Source organism: Paroedura picta, chromosome 8, assembly GCF_049243985.1.
Source record: "Paroedura picta isolate Pp20150507F chromosome 8, Ppicta_v3.0, whole genome shotgun sequence".
NCBI classification, from domain to species: Eukaryota; Metazoa; Chordata; class Lepidosauria; order Squamata; family Gekkonidae; genus Paroedura; species Paroedura picta.
In genome coordinates this window covers 81851244-81874889 of record NC_135376.1, presented here as the reverse complement: position 1 = coordinate 81874889, position 23646 = coordinate 81851244, and the positions used below count along the sequence as shown (strand labels likewise).

Below are 23646 nucleotides of genomic sequence, written 5' to 3'. Positions count from 1 at the left end.
TCCACGCTCCTTCACATGCAGTCATCTGGGTGACCTTGGGCTAGTCACAGTCCTGATAGAGCTGACCTCCCAGAGCAGTGCTGTCAGGGCTCTCTCAGCTCCACCTACCTCGCAGGGTGTCTGTTGTGGGGAAAGGAAGGAAAGGTGATTGTAAGCCGCTTTGAGACTCCTTTGGGTAGTGAAAAGAGGAGTATAAAACCAACTCTTCTTCATCTATGTCAGTCATTGTGTGATTGACCTCACAACCTTTATGACAGTCATTTTGTGGTGATGTTCTCAAAATTGCACATATATCCCCATAGGCTCGATAAGCTCAAGGACCACCACTGTAGGATGGATGATGACCTGGAATCCCACAGGCTTTTGCTAGCCCTAGTAAGAAATGACAGTATATCATAATATGGACTTGGGGATCCAAAACCTCGTTAGATCTCCCCTTATAGGCTATGCAGACAGTGCAACATACCCTTACACACATATCCCAAGTATAAAGTTTGAGTCCAGTGGCATCTTTATGACCAACAATGTTATGTTCAAGGTATAAGCTATGAACCAACTAAAAGAAGCAATATGAGACAGGGGCGCATGGCGAAGACTTTCCTATAGAATCGCCGAGGGTCGGACACAACTGAACGGATAACATCATCATCATCATCACACTTCATCAGAACACAAACATGTGAAGAAATGTTTGTACCAGAATTAAGCTTGGTTGATCTTAAATGGGCCACTGGACTCAAACTTTATCCTGTTGCTTCAGACCAATAAGACCAGGGGTAGTCAAACTGCGGCCCTCCAGACGTCCATGGACTACAATTCCCAGGAGCCCCTGCCAGCGAATGCTGGCAGGGGCTCCTGGGAATTGTAGTCCATGGACATCTGGAGGGCTGCAGTTTGACTACCCCTGAATAAGACTATCCACCTGAATCTAACCCCAAATATGACAGTCATCACAGGAGGACTGGGGGACAGGAGGTGGCTTCTCATGCTCAGAGCTAAGGGCCCCAACTCAAGCAACAGATTCTCCTGAATGAGATGTCCCAACACCACTGGGATTCCAATCTCTATGATGCATGTGACATCCAGACCAGCTACGAGCCTTCCTGCTACAGTGATAAACAACACAGCTTCTCCTAACAAGGCTCCAGAGGAGCTGCCAGGCCGCATGCACGGAAGTCACACTAAAGACTGCATACGGAGCAAATCGGCATGGCCCACTCACGCCAACTCCAGTTCCCAGAAAGCGTAAATCAACAAGCCCCCCAGGTAGCATGTGAAATCAATGGAGTGGCATGAATTTACAGCAATGGAAGGCATGAACTGCTGACTCCAATGGGACAACTTGGGGCATAAAGCACTGTTTGTTTTAAGTGAGGAACATAAAACTAAGGCCCTCTGTATTTCATAGATTATGTTTTTATTACAGCTGCCCGGGCTAAGTAAATGTGTGCTAGACAAAGTAACTGTTGTGAGTTTACTCTCCATAAACAGGGAACGTGGGGAGGGATTTTATTTAGATTATTTCATGACCGTATACCTGTAAACCTCCTGCTGGCTGAAGACTACCCAAAGGAACCACGGCCCTTCTAAAGTTTCAAACTGTTGGGATTATTATGAAATTCTGCTTGCATTGGCAGAGTGCACATGGCTTACAACTAGAGTTGCAAGCTCTGGATTGGGAAATACCTGGGGACTTTGTTGGGTAGATCTGGGAGTGGGCGGGATCTGGAGCAGGAAGTAACCTCAGTAATGTATAACGTTATGGAGTCCACCCTTCAAAGCAGCCATTTTCTCCTGGGGAGCTCATCTCTTTATAGTCTGGGGTTGAGCTATAATTCCAGGGGATCCCCAGGTCCCACTTGGGGATTGGCATCCTAACTAACAACACAGTAAAGACCATTTGTTCTGTGCATGCTTAGGCAAAAATAAAAATAACAAATAGTTCTTTTATAGTGAGGAACTCCATTCTAGGCAGACTAGTGAAGGTGGGTTTCTCATCCTACCTAATTAACGAGAATGAATGGAAATGTGGGAATCCATGTCCTGCTCTCATGATGCATGGCCCCCAGAAGGAAAAAGGAGAACAGGCACAAGGTGTGCAGATATGGTGTCCAAACCAGAAGGAAAGATGTTTCCCTAAGTGTAACAATCTGCACATCAAAGAGATAGCGGCAGAGCAGAGAGGGAAAGGAAGCTCTGTGGCTGAGCCTCTCTCTCTCTCTCTCTCTCTCTCTCTCTCTCTCTCTCTCTCTCTCTCTCTCTGACTTTATTATAGTCCTATTCCGAAGTCTAAAGAGACAATGTAGAGCCTTAACACAAACAACAATCCAGTGAACAGAGAAGGCCTCCAAAGTTCAGAAGACAGTGGCAGCCCCAACATGAAAGTATATTGTGGCTCACCTGGTACAAGACATCCCAGCTTTCCTGTCAAGTTTTATTGAGCCTCTCATGGGTACCCAGCCAATAGGATGGATGGAGAGGTGGCAGTCTGGTGTACTGGTTAACTAGCATCTGTGAGTGGCATGTTCAAACCCTGCTGTATCCTGAAGCTCACTGACAGTGGCATCTGGGTTGGGAAATACCCAACCTGGGTATTAGACCCTGGGCTAATTACCCTCTCTCAGTCTAACCTACATCATAGAGTTGTTGCGAAGGTAAAACAGAGGAGCGCAAAGGCAGAAACTTCCACCTAAAATGGACTTACCCACTCAAAATTGATTTCTTATTCGTGCTAATAGGAAGTATGAACAGAATCATAGAGTTGGAAGGGGCCATATAGGCCATCTAGTCCAATGCCTTGCTCAATAAAGGAGCTGCCTAAATAAGAAGTCAACAACCCAACATCTGGGACATCATGTTTGAATTAACATGGGGGGGGGGGGAGAACAGTGGAGAACATAAGTGCCTATAAAGCTGCACACTAGATGTATTACCAGTAATTCTTAACACAATTTCATCCCCTTGGCATGTGAGACCCCCTGATGCCAATCTCAGATATGTCAAGAGCTTTTTGACGAGAAGAGAAAAATCATCACAGAGGACCGATGAGGTCATCACAGAGGACCATGCTGATTGGAGGCAGAGGCAAAGAACAATGGACCTGGCCTCCTTGTTGCATCACAGGAGAAACAAACCCACAACAAGCTTCCAGAGGCAATGTTTGGTTTGTGATTTTTGACAGGACCAATCATGAAATGATTTTGGGGCAAACAAGAGAACAGAAATGTTGATACTTCATTTGCACTATGTTATATACCGGGGTGGCCAATCTGTGACTCTTCAGGCTAAAGTTATCATGAGCTCTTGCCAACGTGGAGGCCCACAGGGTGGCTACCCCAGTTATATACAGATACAATCCAAGAGTTCAGAGGATGGGTGGCTGGCCAATTTCCTATCCCCCCCCAAAAAAAAAAATAACAGAAAAGAAGTCAGACCCAGACTTCTATTGGTTGCACTCCTTTTAAAAATCTCAGGCTGGCGTCCCCAACCCTTTTGAGCCCGTGAACACATAAGGAATTCTGACACAGTGTGGTGGGAGCAGCCCACAAAGTTGCCACAAAAGTTGGGGCCAGCTACCAAAAGGTCAGGGAGTGAAGGCATGCAAAGTTCTAATGGTAACCCTCCAGCCTTTCAGACAAAAGCTCTTTTTAACTGGACACATTTTCAAATAAACATATTACTTATTTTCTTGTAGACAGTCGGGTTACCTTCAGTAACGCACATCCATGCACTGTAGTTTTCTAGTGGTCAATCAGAAGCCCTGCTGGGAAAAAGGCCCAGCTGGTCTCACCTATTTTCTCAAAGCCCATGGTGAGCTACCGTGGGCACCATATTCGGGAACCCCAGTCTAAGGGCAGCAATTCAGTTGCAATGTGCAACAAGACATTTACCGTCCAGTGTCAGTCTCATTCAATCAAAGATGCACAAAAATGAGATGATTCTATTGTCAGTTACACGGTTGGTTCAAATGTGAGGGATTGTGAGAGGGAGCCTTTTTGTTTTGTTTTTTGGCATTCTACGTACTTGGAAACAGCTTAACGTCATCAAAGTCTAAAGGTAAAGGTAAAGGTATCCCCTGTGCAAGCACTGGGTCATGTCTGACCCTTGGGGTGACTCACTCTAGCGTTTTCATGGCAGACTCAATACGGGGTGGTTTGCCAGTGCCTTCCCCAGTCATTACTGTTTACCCCCCAGCAAGCAGCTGGGTACTCATTTTACCGACCTTGGAAGGATGGAAGGCTGAGTCAACCTTGAGCCGGCTGCTGGGCTCAAACTCCCAGCCTCATGGGCAAAGCTTTCAGACGTCTGCCTTACCACTCTGCGCCACAAGAGGCTCATAAGGCTCATCAAAGTCTAGATGGGCATAATTGTAAATTGGAACACGTCCTTTGTGCCACACATGGACCCTTGACTAACAAAGTCTCAAACAGGTTCCATCCTTTACTGGGGACCTGATTGTCTGAAAAGGGCACACACAAACACCACTACTTGGCTTCCAAATGAATCCAGGTTATCCCTGGCCTTTTCAAGTTTTGCAAAAGGAAAAAGAAAAATGGAAGAAGAGGAGGACTCAAGACACCTTTATTGGCATGACTAAGAAAAGGAGGAAAGGAGAGCAAGCTGGAGTTTCAAGCGTTTGTGTGAAGAGGTCCAATACAAAATCCAGGCCTTGACTAAAACTTTATTAATGCAAATTCTTGCAGAACACGTCCTGAAGCTCCCTGCAAAGTCTGCCACCAGGTACCTGAACAGCCCACGCTTGTAACAGAACATGCCTTCCGTCGCTTACGTATTTTGATGGCAGACGGCGTGTACGATTGCAAGTGGCTCCAAACAGAGGAAACGACACTGCCAAAACAACAACAACGGCAAAATGGAACAGGAAAAGTCTGATAACCACCACATTTGGCTGGGAAACTGTGAAAACACAACTCTGGAGGATTGTATAACTGATGGCATTTAAAAAATGCATTCACTACTTAACAAATTAAACATATTTCCCCCCATTTTCCCTGAATCATTTCTAAAGCTCCCCCGAATGCAAAGTTTAGATAAGGCTTTTCCAGGACTCCGATTCCAGACAATCTATTCACAGCCACTTCAACACAACCTCCCACTTGCAAAAGCCGAAGAAGTTTCAGCCAGACGTAAAGGGTTGTTAACAACCCCCCTTGTGCCCTTCCAGACCACAAGGGGGCAGTGCTGTGCAGGAACTCCATAGAAGGGATAAACTCAGTGGCACTCCCTCAAACACATGAAGTTTCACATTAGAGGTGTCGATCCAAAGCAATAATTGGAGGTGTAATTAAAAAAAAAAAGATTCCAAGGGACCAGAGGCCCATATCTGAGAGCAAGTATACATGGAGATCAAAGGAAGATTTGTTTTGCCCATTTATTATCCAGGACATCATATGCAAATCATTTATCTAAAATTGTACATCCCTGGGGTAATCAAGGGAAATGTGTCACAGAGCAGGCAGATTTTCGACAGCTGCACCAACGCTGAAGAGGAAATACTGAGAAGAACAAAAGCTGTCAACAGCAATTGGTACCAACTGTGTTTGTTTGTTGTGAACAGCAAAATGTCCCAGTCTCCTCCAACCTATAAATGGGGATGGGCACAAACCGGATCATAAATTTGTGATGAATTTTCACTCATTCATACTTCGCAAAGTCAAGTTTGTGGAAGTTCAACCAACGCAGACTGTCCACGAACTTGGAACCTGATTATGGAGGTTCGTTGTGGATCGTGAATGGATGCATTTCTAGGCAGACTGCTAAAGCAAGATATTTACCAAAGTTCAAAGCAAACTTCAAAGCAAGTTTCCCTAAGAGATTGATGTCACAGGCTTGTTCCTCAGCTGTTCCATAGACTACTACAATGTCAACACCACAGAAGGCCTGCAATACAAACTGAAAAGGGCGGGGTTGTTCTTCCAAGTCCAGCATAACCAATTCCATGTTCAGAATGCCCAGCAAAATCCAGCATCACAACAGCTATGCAACTTAAAAGTACTGATTGATCTCAAAGCACAGTGTCACAAGAAATCCAAGCCCAATGGGAGGGGGATTTTGCAAGCTCTGTGTAATAAATTGGAACACAAAGGGCCTCTGAAAAAAGTAGGGGGGATCTCTACTGAAAAGAGTAATTTGAAACTCACAAGAGTAGAGGAGAAACCCCATACCTGGGGGGGGGGACATCCTGAACCTGTGCCTTGTAATTTCTCCAGAAAGTCCTTTCTTGGGGGGCACTTTCATTGGGAGGTCATAACTTAGATCCTGTGAATCCAGTTCTCACCAAACTTGGAGGGACAGTAGAGAAGTGTCAGTGACCGTTTATGCACTGGGAACTTCACTGCCCCAGCTCCCTTGCAGGAGCACAAATCGGGGGTGGATGAGATGCACCAGGCCAAATGCTCCCCCATGTGGGTGCAGGAAGAAGTGGGGCAACCTGCCATGACTAAAACTCCAGCCTGCAGCCTGCCATGAAACCTCCAGTGCGTAAACGGTCAGTTAGAGATCTCCAGTGAGTTTGGTGTCTCTAGAACATGGGGGGGGGACCTCACTAACTGTACCAGTTCATTTGATGCCTAAAAGTTCATGACTGTTTATGTTTCAAAAATTGAACATGTGTCAGGATTAGTCCCTGCTCTCTGCCATGTTTGAGTTTCAGTGAACCTAAGAGACTCCATCTTGGAGTGCTGTGTCCTTGTTAGAATGTTCCCATGTAACCAGTATGCTTATGGCTGTAGTTTTCCTTTGATTTCTCCCCTTCTTTGATCCTTACATTTTCACACTGCATAGCCTCCCTGCTGTGAAACATTGTTGCCCGTGTTCCTGTAAACATCTTATCTGCTAGCCCAAGGCGCTGGCCTGACCAAGGCCGTGCTAACTTCAACACCTTGGCAGGAAGCCCGGGATGGCACCTGGGTGAGAGGGTCCCCCCTCCCTTGGGAACGCTTGGGTTTAGGCAGGATAATTGTATTGATAACTGCTTGCTCTTCTGATATCGAACAGTCTTGACTTCGAATGTTATAGTGTTCAGAGCTACTTCCAATTAAAGCTTTCTTTCTATAGAAGTTTGTTTGGGAGTTTTTTCTGCGCTTGACAACATGTCATGAAGCAAACCACATTTTCCTGGTTCATTAGTTTCATTAGTTTTCAAGTTTGGTGCTCTAGAACATTTTTTATTTGAATGTGCCCTGTTTATTTATTACACTGTAAAGGATTTATCACACAGACCTTTTATACACAATATATGGCAATGTTACTTTCTTCACAAAAGACTGATACATTATTGGCCAGAACAGAAGTTTTAAGGTTTTTGCAATTGTTATTAAATATAAATACAGTAGGGCTGATATTTAGAAGAATTAACCAAGAATTTCCCCAATTAACCTTCTATCTCTACTCTCTCAAGTTGTTGCTCCTTTTAGATGAGAGAGTCCACAAGCACACAAATGAGGAATAAATCTTTTCCAATCCTCATGGAGATGTTGTGAAAAAAACTGGTTCTGGCCCCACCCACTTTGTGTCATATCTCTGACTGGCCCAGGGCTTTATGAAGTCATCCCCTTGGGCAGCATCCTGTTTCCTAGTGACCGCTGTCAACGTAAGTAAACTGCTCACCTGCCTTTTTCATCACTGGAAGTTAACTCCTCTTTGAAAAACTGTCTAGCAGGTAAGCGAGATCTTCTGAGCCACCCTTTTCTAGGAGTTTAGACTATAGAAACTGGGGTTCCTAGCAGTCCCCCCCTATTCAAGCTAATCTAAATGTATTAAATATTTGTATTTAAATAAGTTTTCATATTACCAGAAGCTCTGTATCGGGACAAGCCCACACAACTGGTAACCCCCTCATGAGGTTAGACCAACCTTCTTCAACCTTTTGACTGTGGAGGAACCCCTGAAATGTTTTTTTCAGGCTTTGAGGCTCCATAGAAGTGGTGAGATGCCCCTTCAGGGAAATGGGTGTGGAAGTAAGATGTGGGAATCAGCCAGAAGAAGAAGAAGAGTTGGTTCTTATATGCTGCTTTTCTCTACCCGAAAGAGTCTCAAAGCAGCTAACAATCACCTTCCCTTTCCTCTCCTCACAACAGACACCCTGTGAGGGTAGGTGAGGCTGAGAGAGCCCTGATATTACGCAAGAAGAGTTGGTTCTTATATGCCGCTTTTCTCTACCCGAAGGAGGCTCAAAGCGGCTTACACTCCCCTTCCCTATCCTCTCCCCACAACAGACACCCTGTGAGGTGGGTGAGGCTGAGAGAGCCCTGATATCACTGCTCGGTCAGAACAGTTTTATCAGTGCCATAGTGAGCCCCAAGGTCACCCAGCTGGCTGCATGTGGGGGAGCGCAGAATCAAACCCGTCATGCCAGATTAGAAGTCTGCACTCCTAACCACTACACCAAACTGGCGATTTTAGGTCCTTTTAATTTATTTGGACTATCAGTGTGAGCCACTCAAAGCCTATAAGAACATATAAGAACATACATATAAGAACATAAGAACATACATATAAGAACATATAAGAACAGAGTCATTAAAGAAAGCAGAGAAAGTGTTCAATACTACATTATAAAAACTAAGCATTGGTGATGTTTGCTGTCATCCAACAAACTGATTCCTTGATAAAAGAGTTCTGAACTGGTCAACCAAAGGATTGGACTAGAAATGGCAATTTCCCCTTGAAAATCTAGATTTTATGCCTGGCAATGATATTATGGCTTTATTCTCAGCATCTGTTCCACATATATATCTCGGGCAAGGCCTTGTAGGAGGAGCACGTCTCATGGCTTAAGTGTAGCACTTAACACCCACTCAGGGTGGCTGTTCCACCCAAGTGACTCCTCCTCCAACCAGCTTGCCTGTCTGTCCAGCGGCCAGCCAATTGCCTTCCGTCGCCCATCCCTAACCACCCCCTCCTCCTTCCACTTCCCTCTGAGGCTTGGAGGCTGCAGATCCCTGCAACGTGAGAGCTGCCCCTGCCGGTGAGGTGAGTTCCCTTCCCGGGGGCCTCCAACCTGCAGCCTTTCCAGCTCCTGGGGGGAGGGAGAGGCCATCCATAGAGTTCCCCCCCCTCTACTGAATGCAATGGGCTTGGCCCCTAGTGTGAGCATAAAACAAGTACAGAGGAAGTGGGGTGGGAAATGAAAAAGATCCTGCCAGGCTAAAAGAAGCCAAATTCCATCTAGGCTGATTTCTTTTCCCTTTTCTTCCCGCAGGTATTTAGCTAAAGAATGAGAGCCAAAGAGCCCTTGAAAGTAGTCAGCCAGGCAGAACCCAAACTAGCCGAGATTAGTTTGGCTTATTCGTCTGTTTGTTCTGATCATTTGCATTCCCCCTTTCCCCATTTTGCAAGCTGCCATGGAGAAAGGGGGCCTAAATTATGCAAATATCACATCTGGAATCTGTAGAGCAAAGTTTACATCCAGTGGCACCTCTTTGCTCTTCAAGATGCCACTGGACTCAAATTTGTCCTCTTGCATCACAGCAGCATGACTACCAACCTGAATCTATCAGGAATCAAACTGGGCATCCCAGAAGCTTATTGATGGCTTTTGGACTCCTCTTAATCAAAAATGATGGACCTCATTACAACGGTCTGCCGGCTCTCGTTTGCAGAGAGTTCAAAGTCTTAACACAAACTATATGATTACATAGTCGGCAAGGAGGGGGCATAGCTCAGCAGCAAAGCATCTACTTGGCATGCAGAAGGGCAATCCCTGGCACCTGCATTTTAAAGGATGAGGTAGTAGGTGATATGAAAGACCCTGGAAATTCACCGCATAGACAATATGGACTGTGATGAACCAAGGGTCTGATTCAGTGGAGGCCAGCTTCATGTGTCTTTAAGTCATTTATAAGCCCTCACATTTTTATCCCAGTCTTCCTCCAAGGAGTTCAAGATGGCCACCAAGGTTTCTCCACCACCACCACCACATTTTATCTCCACAACAACATTCTGAGGCGGGCTGAGCTAAGAGACATGGACTGGCCAAACGTTGGTCAGTTGAGCTTTTTGGCAGAACGGGGATTTGAATGGTATTCAGTACAACATACTGGCTTTCAAGAGTTCTCCAGCTTTGTAAGCAACAAGAGTTTGACGGCATTTGGGCAAAATACTGACAAATGGGCCCAGACCTCCTGGGTATCATGAGTCCAGTGTTTAATGGGAAACTTTGCCCTTTGGGGGTCCCAGCAAACGCCCAACTTTAGAAGCTTTGGCATTCATTCCTTGTTTGATCCTTCAGCCCAGTATTTCCAACCTTGCATCCCACTCACTCATCAATGCTCCCTCCCGACCCCTTCTGCTCTCCTCTTCCCTTTTCCTTCCGGTTCCTTCAGTCTAATATCTAATATTAAATTGGCCACATGTCGTTACTGTCACTGGTACAACAATGATAATTGAAGGGCATTAACTGGTTTAAATTGTTTTAGTATTTTAAGTAATTGCTTATTGTATTAGATTTTATATATAAACTGCCCCAAAATAGTACCACTGTGAGTGGTAGCATAAAAATCCCCAAATAAATGAACAGGCTCAATTTTGCTTCTCTGACCCCAATCAGAATGAACATTCGTTTTCATGCTCCATGAAATCCGACAGTTCTGCTGAGAACTCTTTTCAATATTTGCCATTTCATGTGTGATTTGGCAAAAATGCCATAAAACCAGACTGGTGCAGAGAAGATGCGATTTCACCTTTGTACACTGGTTCGTTATTATGTTTTAGTGGCCCTGTATTCATAGTGAGTGACCTGGATATTCATCTCCGCAGAGTCCATTACAAAGTATGCTCTTTAAAAGATCAAAATGTATTTTCAGAATAAACTGAATTATGATCTTACATTTGAAGGCAATTAACATTGTCATTTCCTGGTTCCTGAGTGTTAAGTAAATTGTTCTGTCTAATAACGCTGCAGTCCTGAATTTAAACTAACCAGATAATACCCCCCCCTCTCTCTGTATTTATAGTGTATGTTAATACTGAGGAAGCCTTTGAAATATGCCCCCTTGGTTATGGGGATTTTAAAGAGAGACACACACTGGTTCAGAGCACAATTGACATTGCAGATTGCTTATATAATCAAGTATTCTGTAAGTTAAATTTTACTTGCCTGGACATATGGTTGCCAACCTCCAGGTGGTATCTAGAGATCTCTTGGGATTAAAACTGATGTCACAGCAATAGAGATCAGTTCACTTGGGGGAAATTTCTGGTTTGGAACGTTGGATTCTTTGGCGTTGTATCCCACTGAGGTCCCTCCCCTCCCTAAATGCCACCCTCCCCAGGCTCCTCCCCCAAAACCTTTAGCTACTTCTCAACCTGGAATGGGCAACCCTATCTGGAAGCCAGTGCTTAATAGGGGTGTCGCTGTAGCATTGCTCAGTAGAAAAGAATCCCTAACTTTTTTTTATTCTTGAGACACCTTTGAATTCTGACACAGGGTGGTGTTTGCAATCACAAAATGGCTGCCACAGAAGGTGGAGCCAATCACAAAATGGCTGCCACAGGAGGTAGAGTCTACTCTAAAATGCCAGAGAGTGAGTTCATGTATAACCCTAATAGCATCTCTCCAACATCACAGGCAGAAGCTCTGTTTAACAGGATGCCTTTTAATTGGTCAATCCCCACCTAATCCGGATCACTCTCTTAAGATGCCCATGGCCCAGAAAAGGTTTCAGCAGGCACCACAAGCACCACTTTGGGAACCCCTGCAATAGACCAATTGAAAAAGATGGGATCAACTGATACATGAAATATTAGTCAAATTCTGGCTGCCAGCACATAGCAGTAATTTGCTTATTTGCTTTCTTCTTCTACATGGGGAGTTTTCTGAAGAAGCACTGAATTCCTGCCCTTCCCTGCTCCAGCTATCATTCCATTTTCCCTTTCTATGCAATCTGGACAAAAACTGCCAGCCACATTTCTCCTTATATCTCCATGTCAAAAAGGCTGGGAACTTTTTTTTTTCCAAAGAATTATAATAGAATTCATGGGAACCACATTTTGAAACAGAAACAGATAATTGTTTATTGTGACTAAAGCACAATAGCAAGTATTGTGAGTGTATTGGGGGGGGGGGTAAGCCAGCAAAAAAACCCTGTGTGTATGTACACTGGGCAGGGGGTTGGGATGATAGATATCACGGACAGAGCCCACCCTTTCTCCTCCCCTTTAGCCCTTACTCTTTTATTTATACCGCTCCACAGGAGCGGTTTAAAGATTCACTCTGGCATCCTATGCCATGACAGGAACATTTCTTTCCTGTAGTGAATTTGCATCGTGAATTTATCTGCTTTACTTTCATTAAAATCGAAGTAGTCAAATTATCCTATATTTTGTAATTTTGGTGAGAAAATGCTGAGTTTAATTACATTTTCAGCATGACACTCCATAATGTATTAGTAAAAATAATCCAAAAACAACAACAACAAAACACTAAATGGGAATAAACAAAATCACCACTTAATTTAAGCATCCCAATTACACATAGTGATGCTAAAGCCACCAAAACAAAAACAAAGAGCGAACACTCTGAGAATGCATATGAAAAAGATAATATAATTTGTACAATGGTGTCAAGATCAAATTCATTCAACGAGAAGTCAATTGCCCTAACAAAATCCTGACAGCATAACCAACCTGGGACGGGCAAAGCAATTTGTGTGTCTGTGTTCTTCCTATTCACAACAGCTACAAAAGTACAAAAAAAATACATACAATGAGGCCAGAATGTGTCAATCGTCGGGAGCTTAATTCACGCTGTTGCCCATCTGACCAGTGCTCTGCTGTGTGAGATCTGAATGTAAGCATGTGGAGGGGGAAAGAAACAGAACTGAATGGTCTGAGAAGACCTGCTGGTGTAGCATTGTTGAAGCAAAGTGGGGGTAGACCTGGATGATAGATCATGGGCAGGCCCAGGTGAACCACTCGAAGCTTTCGAAAAGGAAGAATAGGGATATAAGTAAAGCAATAAGTGAGCACACCCCCGGCTTTTATTAAGTCAAAACTTATTCAGTGGCAGTGTTTGGCTGTGCACATACATGCACTGACACCCAGTCCTGGCTTCACTGTCTCCCCCCATTGCCTTGTTATGTGGGTCTTTGGGATAACCTCTCCCCACAGGCTTGGCTAGGCTCTCCTGGGCAGAGTTCCAACTGCAGACTATATAGAGGAAAAAAACTGAACAAAATTCCCCAGAGAAAGAAGAACGGTGCATAAAAGGCAGTGACATTAGCAGAAGATGGTCTAGAAAGTGCAATATAACTATAATCATTAAAACACAGAATAATCAACAATTGACTTTTACAAAACTGTGCCCAGTGTTTAGCTTTAAAGGAGGACAATCTGTTTGCTTGGAACATCCACACAACTTCTTGAAACTAGCTTTGGATCCACAAGCATTGTATTTAAACCCCCTTATACATTTTCCAATGACAGCTCCATTGGGGGTGGGGAGAACTACTTTATTTCACCCTTCTAAGTATAGAAAAGCCCTTCTAAGTATAGTAGAACAAATGAATAACCACTCCAGGTTTGTGCTTCCAGCATATTCATAAGCTCAACACGTTTACACAGATTTAAAACCAAGCAAAGCCACATTTCCGTTCTCACCCAGGGGCACCGCCTCACTAACAGAGGAGAGTTAAAACCAAAGCTGTGTGTCGTTTATTGAAACAGACTGTCAGGGCCAGGCATCTCGAATTAGCTCCCTAGGAAGGCAGCAATAGACTTCCTTCGACAATGACTTCTATAAATGGAATTTTCTGGGCAGTACTACGGGTACCTAGGGCTCTACGAACTAGCACCAGGCCCCCTGCCCAGATGACGGGCTGTTCAATCACCAAGGTGAAAGCCAGCAGACTTGGTTGCCTGCAGTGTCGGCAACAGAGAAAGCCCTTTCTGGGTACATTTTCATACACCGGCTTTCCAGCAATGAAAATTCTCGCTCACACACATGTATACCGTGCCCCAACTGAAGCTGTGAATGCATTCTGACCTTCCAAGAAACAGCAGAAGTAGGAATGCGAGACTCCAGGTTGGACTTGGGGACCCCCCTCCCCCCGTCCAAATTACAGCTCATCTCCAGGCAAGAGAGATCAGTTCCCCTGGGGAAAATGCCTGCTGCTTATAAGGTGGGTACAGCATTATACCCCACTGCAGCTTTGGATGTGCATACCCATAAGAGTCAGGATCGGGTGCTTGTTTTTGTTATTTCCTTCTATTTACATTTTATACTGTTCTTTGAACCCTTCAGGGAACAAACAGCAGAGGATTGCTAATGACATGCATTAAGGAAGAATTTTAACCTGAGTCTGCAAAACTTACCCGTGGATGCCACTGATGTGACAAGGGAGTGGGCAGGGAAAGGCACACGGGAGCGGATGGGTGGGTGGAATGCAGAGGCAAAGTGCAACATGTGTCTGGCCATTCATGAGGGGCAGAGCGGGCAACATCCTTTCAAGGAGCTGTGTGCTCTGTTCAGCCTCTTTTGCCAAACAAAGAACCCACCCTCCCACTCATTAGGTCAGGGTTTGCTGAGGTAAAGAGCCATAGTAGGGTTAGTCTGTTCATGCTTGTATTGTCACAGCTTGTGGGTTGGCGGGTTGGCAGACTTCCCAGCAAAGGGCCTCTGTAAAGAGTTGGTGACTGGCAAGAGTTTGCTGACCCGGCTGGAAAGGCAAGGGGACTTGCAGACTCAAGAGTCCTGGGGATGGGTCCAGAGGTGGTCTGGCATCTCATGGGACACTTCCCTGGTTAGGGGCTACAGTGGCAGCGGGATCCTACGTTCTCAGTTGGGAACTGCTGCAGGATCTATGGAAGCCACTGTAGTGGGGAATAATAGTAGCCAGATGATTACTTATAACGTATATGTTCACTGCCATGCCAACACTGCCCGTATGTTTTGGTTTATAAAGCTGTAGCCTGTTATATACCAACAAAGAATTTGTGTGTGCATGTCTTATTGGAACCAGAGAACTGCCCCTTATGCAAGTCAATATAAAACAGAATACTTGGATGGGAACCTACATCAAAGTATGTGTATTTACAAATCCTTTCCAACTTCAGTCTACTGAGTTCTAGAATTCAATTACAACTAGAAATGGTGTTTTGTAGTGGCCAGGAGGATAGGGCATGATGTGGAAGACCTGGCTTCATATTCCACTCTGCCAGGAAGGCTGCTGGTTGCCCTAGCCTGACTGCAGTCTAACTTACCTTGCAAGATTATTGTGAGGATAAAAAAGGTGGTATGTTTAGCTCCATAGAGGGAGGCCGACAGAAGGATAACTTAGAGTAGATATTTACTTGCCCATTCCCTGCTCCCCTAGGCTAATTACCTGGAGAGTGGGTGATTAGACTAGGATCACCCTACAAGCTTCAATGGCAGAGCGTGGATCTGAATCTGGGTCTCCCAGATTCCCATCCGATGACACCCATGCCTGCTCTTCATTCTAAAAAGCACATCTGTTCCTATCATCATTCCTGAGTCTACTGTTCCAAAAAAGACTCCTGGGATTGGTCCCTTGCCCGACTTTGACCTTAGTGCTGCCAGTCTCCAGGTGTTGAAATCAATTATCCTAATTTATAGGCACAAAGGATATAGTGAACTTCTGCTTCATTCACCATACATTTTTATAAACTAATGACATAATATGATACAACTAAATACTACAGTTGGGAGTTTCCGGGCTATCCCCCGAGAACCACCATGATAAGATTATATTCTTTTTATGGCTCTTGGCTCTGTTTACTAGGATTTATACTCGTGGAAAAAAACGAAAAAAAATTTGTGTTAATGGCACAGATACTTTAGTTGTGGCGTTCGTTTGTATTATGATGAATGTAACAAGTTTACAGGATCCTTTGTACCTATACATTGGGTTAATTGGTTTTACTTTTTATATTTTGCCCATTGTATTTCCTTTAGCTTTATCAGCCTCCAAGTGGTGGTCGGAGATCTCCCCATATTAAAAATGATCTCCAGGCAACAGAGATAAGTTTGCCTGGAAAAGACGGCCTCTTTGGAAGTTGGGCTATAGAGCATTATGCTCCATTGAAATCCCTAAGCCCTGACCTTCTCAGGCTCCACCCTCAAAATCTCCTGGTATTTCCCAACCTGAAGCTACCAATCCTTCTTGACCTTCATTGGACTTTTTCTTCCTCCTCTTCACTCCAAACCCTTCCTCCCCAGATCTTGCACAGAATGGGCCTCCCATCTGAAATAGGTGCACGCAAATCATGCAACCATGTGAGAGGTGCCCATCAAGCACATGTATAAAGACTTGTGATTGTATCATTCTCTTCTGACTGGGTCATTCTCCAGCCACTTCATGGGCTTTGTAGTGTGGGAAAGGAGCTCTCACACTGCTGCAGCGAGGTGAGAAGAGGGCCTTGCTCATGTTTTCAGTAGGGCAATGTAAAAGACCTTTGCTTTGATTACCGACAGACATTGGTTGCGATATCTCTGCCCTTCAAGCTCATCAGACACAGAAATGGACATCTATCCTTGGCTTAGGTTTAATGCCAGAAAGAAATGTTTCACACAAAGTATAGCCAAGATGCAGGAGAAATGCTAATCCAAAATGGCTGCTGCGACTGGGATGGTGGAACAGGGCGAAAGAGATAAAGGAAATATACACGCGGATGTATGGAAAATTAATTTCTACAGCAAAGCATGCAGAGCTTTGCAAAGAAGCCAGTCACAGAGACCTGTGGTTTAGAAGCTCTTGTTGCGTGCTGCCTCGCAAGCGCTAGATGAACTCTGCCAATCAGTGTCAACAGTTTATTAATATTTTACTGGGGGGAAAAAAAGTGAGATGAATCAAACTTCAGCTGTCTTGATAAGGTGTTGCTTAGCAACTTGCAGTCGGGCTGAAAATTAGTTCTCACAGCAACCTTTTGCTCAAAGGAAAGTGAGAAAAGTGGGTCGGTTCTAAACATTTCCCCCCCTGGCAACACAAAACCCCACAACAAAGCACTGGCAGACACCAGAAGACCATCTTCAGCAGAAACAAGCAGATCATTCAACAGGATCCGAGTCCAGTTTCAGAAATGACCCACTGCGCTTACCGTAATCGCTGTCATAGAAGACGATAAATTTCTGCCATCGCAGCTCGGTGACCAGCTTCAGCATCACGTCATTTAGGCGGACTGGAGGCCTGGCTGCTAGAGTGTATTCCTCCTCCTCCAGGCTGGGGTTGAGGTGGCAAGCTGTCCGTGGGGATCCACCTGTGTTGCGCTGCACAAAGAGGTGAGGGATGTGCATGGCGTCTGTCAAGGACTGCAGGGCGTTGGCGGAGGCACATCCAGTGGATGTCACTAAGGCTAATATCCCCAGGGTCATCAAGTCACAGGCTGAGGAAGACAAGAAAAAGGATATATGAGAATCAAGGAAGACACAGTCCAGGAGCCAGTCAATTCACAGGTTCCCAGCAGGGACTGATCAGCTTGGATCCAGCCAGCCATGACAACAAGACAGATGTTGGCTTATGTGTTACTATGTTGCCACCATCATTTGTATCCAGAGGAACAAGGGTAAGCAACAGGCATGCTTAAACCTGTTGTTGCCCCCTGTTGGCTGACTTTGAGCCCTGGCCTCTACACTGCACCATTCCAGTTCATTTTGGGCTGCCCACCAGGAACTTTCCCAGAAAATTAGAAGGCCAATCTGCCGTGAAGTCAGGGAAGTTTAGAAACAAAGAGTCAACCTCGTGCATTATATTTGTTTCATGTGTCCTCAATGGATTTGCCTTACAGACTACCTGCAAGCTTAACACTGGGGAACTCCCTCACCCCAAAGTAGGCTTACCACACCTCAGAATTGGACTCCCTTGGAAAACCTGCAGTTGGCTGTTGATTGAAAGTCCCCAGGAAGAACATACTGTCATGGCATGCTAATGACACTTTGCAAAGAATCAGATCATAACATCCACTATTTGGTCTGTGTCCAATTATTTAATGAGTGTCCAACAAAACTATCAAGTATTGTTAGTATTTTGGGAAGTATTCCAAAAATATCTCATGTCAACATCCTTTGAAGAGAAACCATGGGGGCAAATTCATTTCCCTACTAAATTCATTCTACTGGTAAAACTTTGCATGTCTTAGCCTGTGGTGCCTGGATGGGAAAGAAACCCATTAAAACAGTCCCCCTGTTTCTTGCTTATAACTACTGCATGATTTAAACAGGACTGGAGTTAGCAACAGGGCTTGTAGATTCATGTCAAAGGAATTAAATGCTCAAGAACCACAGAATCTCAGAAGTGAAAGCAGTCTCCTGCTGAGATGATACCAGTGTGGAATAGCAGGTAAAAACTAAGAGGGAGGAAGATTTAAATTCAAATTACTCTTCAACAATGCAGTTTGCTAGCTGACTGAGCACTCTGCTCCCATTTAAACCAAGGGTTGGCCAGATGTTGGTTTTCCAGATGTTCATGGATTACAACTACTATGAGCCCTTGGTAATTATTGTCCACTGCTTGCCCACCCCTAATCTAAACTATCTCTGACTGTTTCCACACTGGAGGCCTTGCGTCAGGCTGCAGGCTGGAGTTTGAACCAGGGTGGGTTACCCTGCCTCTTCCTGCTACCGCACAGGGGAGTATTTGGCCCGGTGCACCTTGTCTTCCCCAGATTTGTGCTCCTGTATTCACTGCCAAGGCAGTGAAGTTCCCAGCACAGAAAGAGTCAGGGAAAGGAAGAGTAATATGCACTGCCCCAGGTCCTTTAAAAATGGCACAATAATAAATATAAACAATATGCAGTACAAGAAAACGTCATAATACAATATCAGATTTCAATCCAGTTTCCTTGTAACACTAATATAATCTACCGTATAGTCACATATAAACCGACCCGCATATAAACCGAGGCACTTAATTTTACCACAAAGTCTGGGCAAACGTATTGACTCGCTTATAAGCCGAGGGTGGGAAATGTAGCAGGCTACTAGTAAATTTACAGGGTGGCCTAAGTGCTTAATCCATGCTCAATCATCATAGGCTTTTCCATCCAGCCTCTCTCCCAACAAATACAGAAATGTCAAGAGGATGAATAGCTGCTGGTTTTTGTACCCCACTTTTCACTAACCAAAGGAGTCTCAAAGCAGCTTACAATTGCCTTCCCTTCCTCTCTTGATGCCGGACACCCTGAGAGAGCACTGACAGAACTGCTCTGTGAGAACACCTCTGACAGAAGAACCAAATAGTGCCCCCCCCTAGGCCAGCAAACCAGAGCAGAACAATAGTACCCAAAGTTGGCAACCTACTACAACAAGTACAACAGCTACCAAACTGGTGGCTACAGTGCCCCCCAGAACAAACACTGAAAGAAAGAACTGTAAAAATCAACTTTTAAAAGAAACACAACCCCAAGAAGAAAAGGCAAACAATGCTGCCCCTAAGATAAAAGAAGAAACACTGAAAAAAACAGTAAATCCCAAAGCACCCCCAAAAACTAAAATTGCTAATCAATTACTCACATATAAGCCGAGGAGGTCTTTTAAGTGCTAAAAACAGTTCTGGAAAACGGCTTATATGCGAGTATATACGGTACTTAATTCAAAAAGGCATTCTGTCCCAGTGAAGCCAATTCTAGATGGCTTTGCTTTCAATGTACACACAGACACCAAATCTGAACAGAATGTATTTTAATCCAGTTGGACCATTAAAAGGTTTATGGTTACCCAAGTTTGCAAAGTTATTACTTAAATCTAGGCTTTAGAGTAGACATGCTGCCTCCCAGCTGCCTCAGCATTAATCTAGATTTGTTGCATCCATCAGAAATGGTGAATGGAGTCCTCCCAAGGACCCTGTGGAAGGGGCCTGTATCCACTCTGTTTTGGCCTCCATAGGGCCATCTCAGAGCATCTGTTCTTAGCACTAAGAAGCAGTCCTAGCCTTTCCAGTGGTGTCTTGTTAAGTGACGTTCTTGAACGCTTAAAGTATTTGCAGCTCATAACCAGGCAGTGGGTGGGGAAATATCCCCTACTTGGGACAGAGTTTGTCACTAACAGTGAAATATTGAACAGAGTATAGACCCCTCCCCCTAAATTTGTTATAAAGAATGGGCACAATCTGACCAAATGGCTCCATTCATTTCAATAAGATTTGAGGGTGTGTTTGATTTTCCCCAGTTCAACAAAACAGGGCTTTAAAGTGCTTTATTCACAAAGCAAGATCATACTTGTAGTTCTATTTGTAGTTCTAAGGATAAATTCCTTCTTCACCCAATCCCCCCCATAAATGTTTTATTGTGTGCATGTGGCTTTAAAAAATAAAGTCATATCCTCGAAGCATACTTCAGAGCACAGTGAAGAATGGCATGTGGGACACTTATTAACACTGCCATACATGTCTTTTAAAAATCTGGAACAGCAGATGCACTTTTAAAAGCCTATAAATTTCCAGCCACCTGCTACTGAAGACTGACTGTTGAACAAATTCTAAAGTGTTTCTGTAGCTTGTTAAACTGAATCAGCTATTACTTCCTTCAAAACAAAGGCCGTTTGGTTGGGTTTTCTTTCCTTTCCTTTTTTTTTAATGGCCAAAAAAAAAATACACTGTTTTCAGATTCAGCCTCTTCCTGTCTTTGAGATTAGAAGAAAAGATCAAAAAGGTAGAGTGGAGACAAGAGTATACAGCCTCAGAACAACGATTTTTCAGTACCACCCAGCAAAACTATGAGCTAGAAGAAAGATTAGTCAAAACACACACAAAGGAGGTAAGATTACAAAGTTTCTGGGCCACATGCCTCAAGATATTCTCAGCCACGGCTGCCATCATGAAAGCAACTTGGTCCAAGACTACGATGAAGCACATCAGATCTGGACTAGGATGAATTTGAAGAAGTGAGCAGTGACTCAGGACAGCTCCTTCCCTGCCACAAATTGTGTTAGGCTTTAAGTTGCAAATGGACTCTTGCCTTTTTCAGCTGCTACAGACAGACTTCTACTCAAACAACAGGAGCACATAAAGAAGATCACAGCCCAAAAATAATGTTTGTGTACATACATGTATGCAATAATACAATAATATGGAAATCCAAAATTCTAAGTCCGATTTATTATCCAGTCCTTGGAAACCAAGGACCTCTCACCCACTAGAACAGGGGTGGCCAAACTGGGAATCATGACAATTGTAGTCCATGGGCATCTGGAAAGCCAACATTTGGCCACCCCTGCACTACTACTGGAAGGAGAAAATACCAGTTTATTTTTCAAAGACGAGTTAATAGGTCAAGTTTGCACAGAGACAAGTACTGTGACGGTTACCCTTTACTGGAAGAAGATGTTCCCTATAGAAAGTGCGAAAAGAGAGGTGTGAAGTCTAGTGTAGGACAACTGTACGCGTATGGCAAATAATAGCACTGTTATGTACTTTTCGGTGGTTTTTCAGTAAACCAAATCACATGCCTTCCATCCACTAGTCAACACCACCCAGTTTGTCTCACATCGCCACCATCGGAATTTTTAAAAAATATAATGTTGACTCTGGTTCATCTGCTGCTTTCAATCATGCCGAGAGAAATGGGGGAGGAATGGACTGACACGGTGTTTTAAAATTCTGCTAAAGAGAGGCATTCGATGTTCATCGCCCTACGCTTCTTTCTTGGAACAATTTAGAAATCCAGAACAAGGCATGGGAACTTTTCCTTGAAAACAACTTCCTGTCAAAGGCAAGGAAAAGCCCCAAGAAGCAGGTAACCCAGAAAGACTAACTATGGCTGTTGAAGATGCTGCTGTCAAGAGGGATCCCAAGCATTCCCTTGGGTTTCCCATACCTGTGGGTCGCCACCCCAACTAGAACAAGGGAATAGCAGAACAAGCCCCAGCTGCAGAAACTAGGGTTTCCAGCCTCTAATTGGAGCCTGGCTGTCTCCCAGAAGCAGAGTTGATCTTCGGACTGCAGAGATGAGTTTAGGAATGCAATCCCCAGACAGGACCTGGGGACCCTCTGGAATTATAGCTCATCTCCAGACTAGAGGTCAATTCCCCTTGAGAAAATGACTGCTTTGGAGGGTGGATTCCATAGTGTTATACTACAATGAGGTATCAAGATTCAACCACTCCCAGTTCCATCCCCAAAGTCTCTAAGTATTACCCAACATTTAGCTAGCAATCCTGGATAAAATGAATGCTTGGGAGGGTGAGTTGCATGTCATTAGATCTCAGTTGAATCGACTCTTCTCCCCAAAGCCTGCCCTCCTTTGTCTGTACTTCCCAAATCTCCAGGAATTTCCCACCATGGAGTTGGTAGCCCTAGTATTAATGAACATCATAATCAGCCTTCTATCTCTGAACTGAGATGGTCCAAAGATTTATTACAATCCAATACAATCTGGAGACCTGGTTCAACTAATGAATCAGACCAGCTAATGTGTGGCCAGACCAGAGTCTAGGGGAAAACTTAGCCAACATGGCATTCCTAATCAGCAGAACGGGGACCATGCGTGTTTGACATTGGCTTTTTTCAAAGATGCTGGGAAGATGTAGAAATGGACCTCCTGGAACTGAACATAAAGTCAGATGGTCTAAGGTCCCATGATTCATCCAGGAACCTTATAGAAATCTTTGGTTGTAACTTTTAATCAGGTTCCTGGTTCATTTCTCAGACTCTCCCCACAAATGTATACAATTTAGGTTGCTCAAACACAACCTACTGTGACCATTCCCAGAACTGGCTGTCGGTAGAACAGCCTTTCCCAACCATTTGACCAAATGTTATTATTACTACTGAAATATTTCTCAGGCTTCAAAATACCACGAAGTGATGCCAGCTGGCCACGCCTCCCTGCCATGCCCCCGCGGAAGTGAGAGGAACCTCAATTGGCAAATGTCTAAATGGCCGGGGCCATCCTCCAGGCCTATCATTGGCCATTTTTGGAGGGGACAGGTCAACCTATCCAAATAAGGGTAGAATGTTTTTTTAAAAACCCTTTTTATTTTCTCTTTGCTCAGAGCTAGAAACAGCAGGCACTGGGTTTGAGGGCTCTCCCCAGGCACCATTTTGAAACCCCCTCAGGGCACTACTGCGATTGGAAAACTCTGGCCTAGACTGCTCAAGGGCAAATCAGACATTTGAGTTAGCCAAGACTGGAGAAGAATAGAAAAGAAAATTAAGGAGCCTCCAGCTTTAAAAAAAAATAGAATCAATGGAAACCTCTCTGAGCAATTCATGTCCCGTTGCCAAATTCATCCAGTCTAGTTTATGCCCAAATGAAGAGGCCATTAGTCATTACGGAAATTGACTACATACTTTTAACAATGTCAGGCAACGGTGTCCCAGTGCACCTGTCTTAGACAATGGCAGTGGTAGGATTGCCAGCTTGTTGGGAAATACCTGGAAACTTTGGGGGTGGACCCAGGAGTGGGAGGGATTTGGGGTGGGGAGGAACCTCAGTGGACTATAAGGCTATGGGGTTCACCCTCCAAAGTAGCCATTTCCTCTAGGGGAGCTGGAGAAGAGCTACAATTCCATGGGATCCCTAGGTCCTACCTGGGGACTGGCATCCTTAGGCAGAGGAGACCCAAAGTTTCTATCCTGTCTGACCTGGAAGGCTCAAATTGTGGGGAAACAGGAAGAAGCTGGAGTGCTTTTAACATGATTTCCTTGATGGCCCTTTTCATAAAAATCGCCAGCT

At 44.4% G+C, this 23646-nt stretch overlaps 1 protein-coding gene across 12 annotated transcripts in view; it reads right to left on the bottom strand.

Moving 5' to 3' along the window:
• The window catches only part of GRID1 (glutamate ionotropic receptor delta type subunit 1), a 982837-nt gene that overhangs the window by 534190 nt on the left and 425001 nt on the right, over positions 1-23646 (bottom strand). For all 12 annotated transcript variants that reach the window (XR_013233727.1, XM_077350620.1, XM_077350625.1 and 9 more), the window contains one exon: positions 17077-17361. Coding sequence is in view for 11 of the 12 variants with exons in the window: in XM_077350620.1 (XP_077206735.1) it covers positions 17077-17361 (285 nt within the window). In the remaining variant the exon portion in view is untranslated. The remainder of the gene's footprint in view (positions 1-17076; positions 17362-23646) is intronic.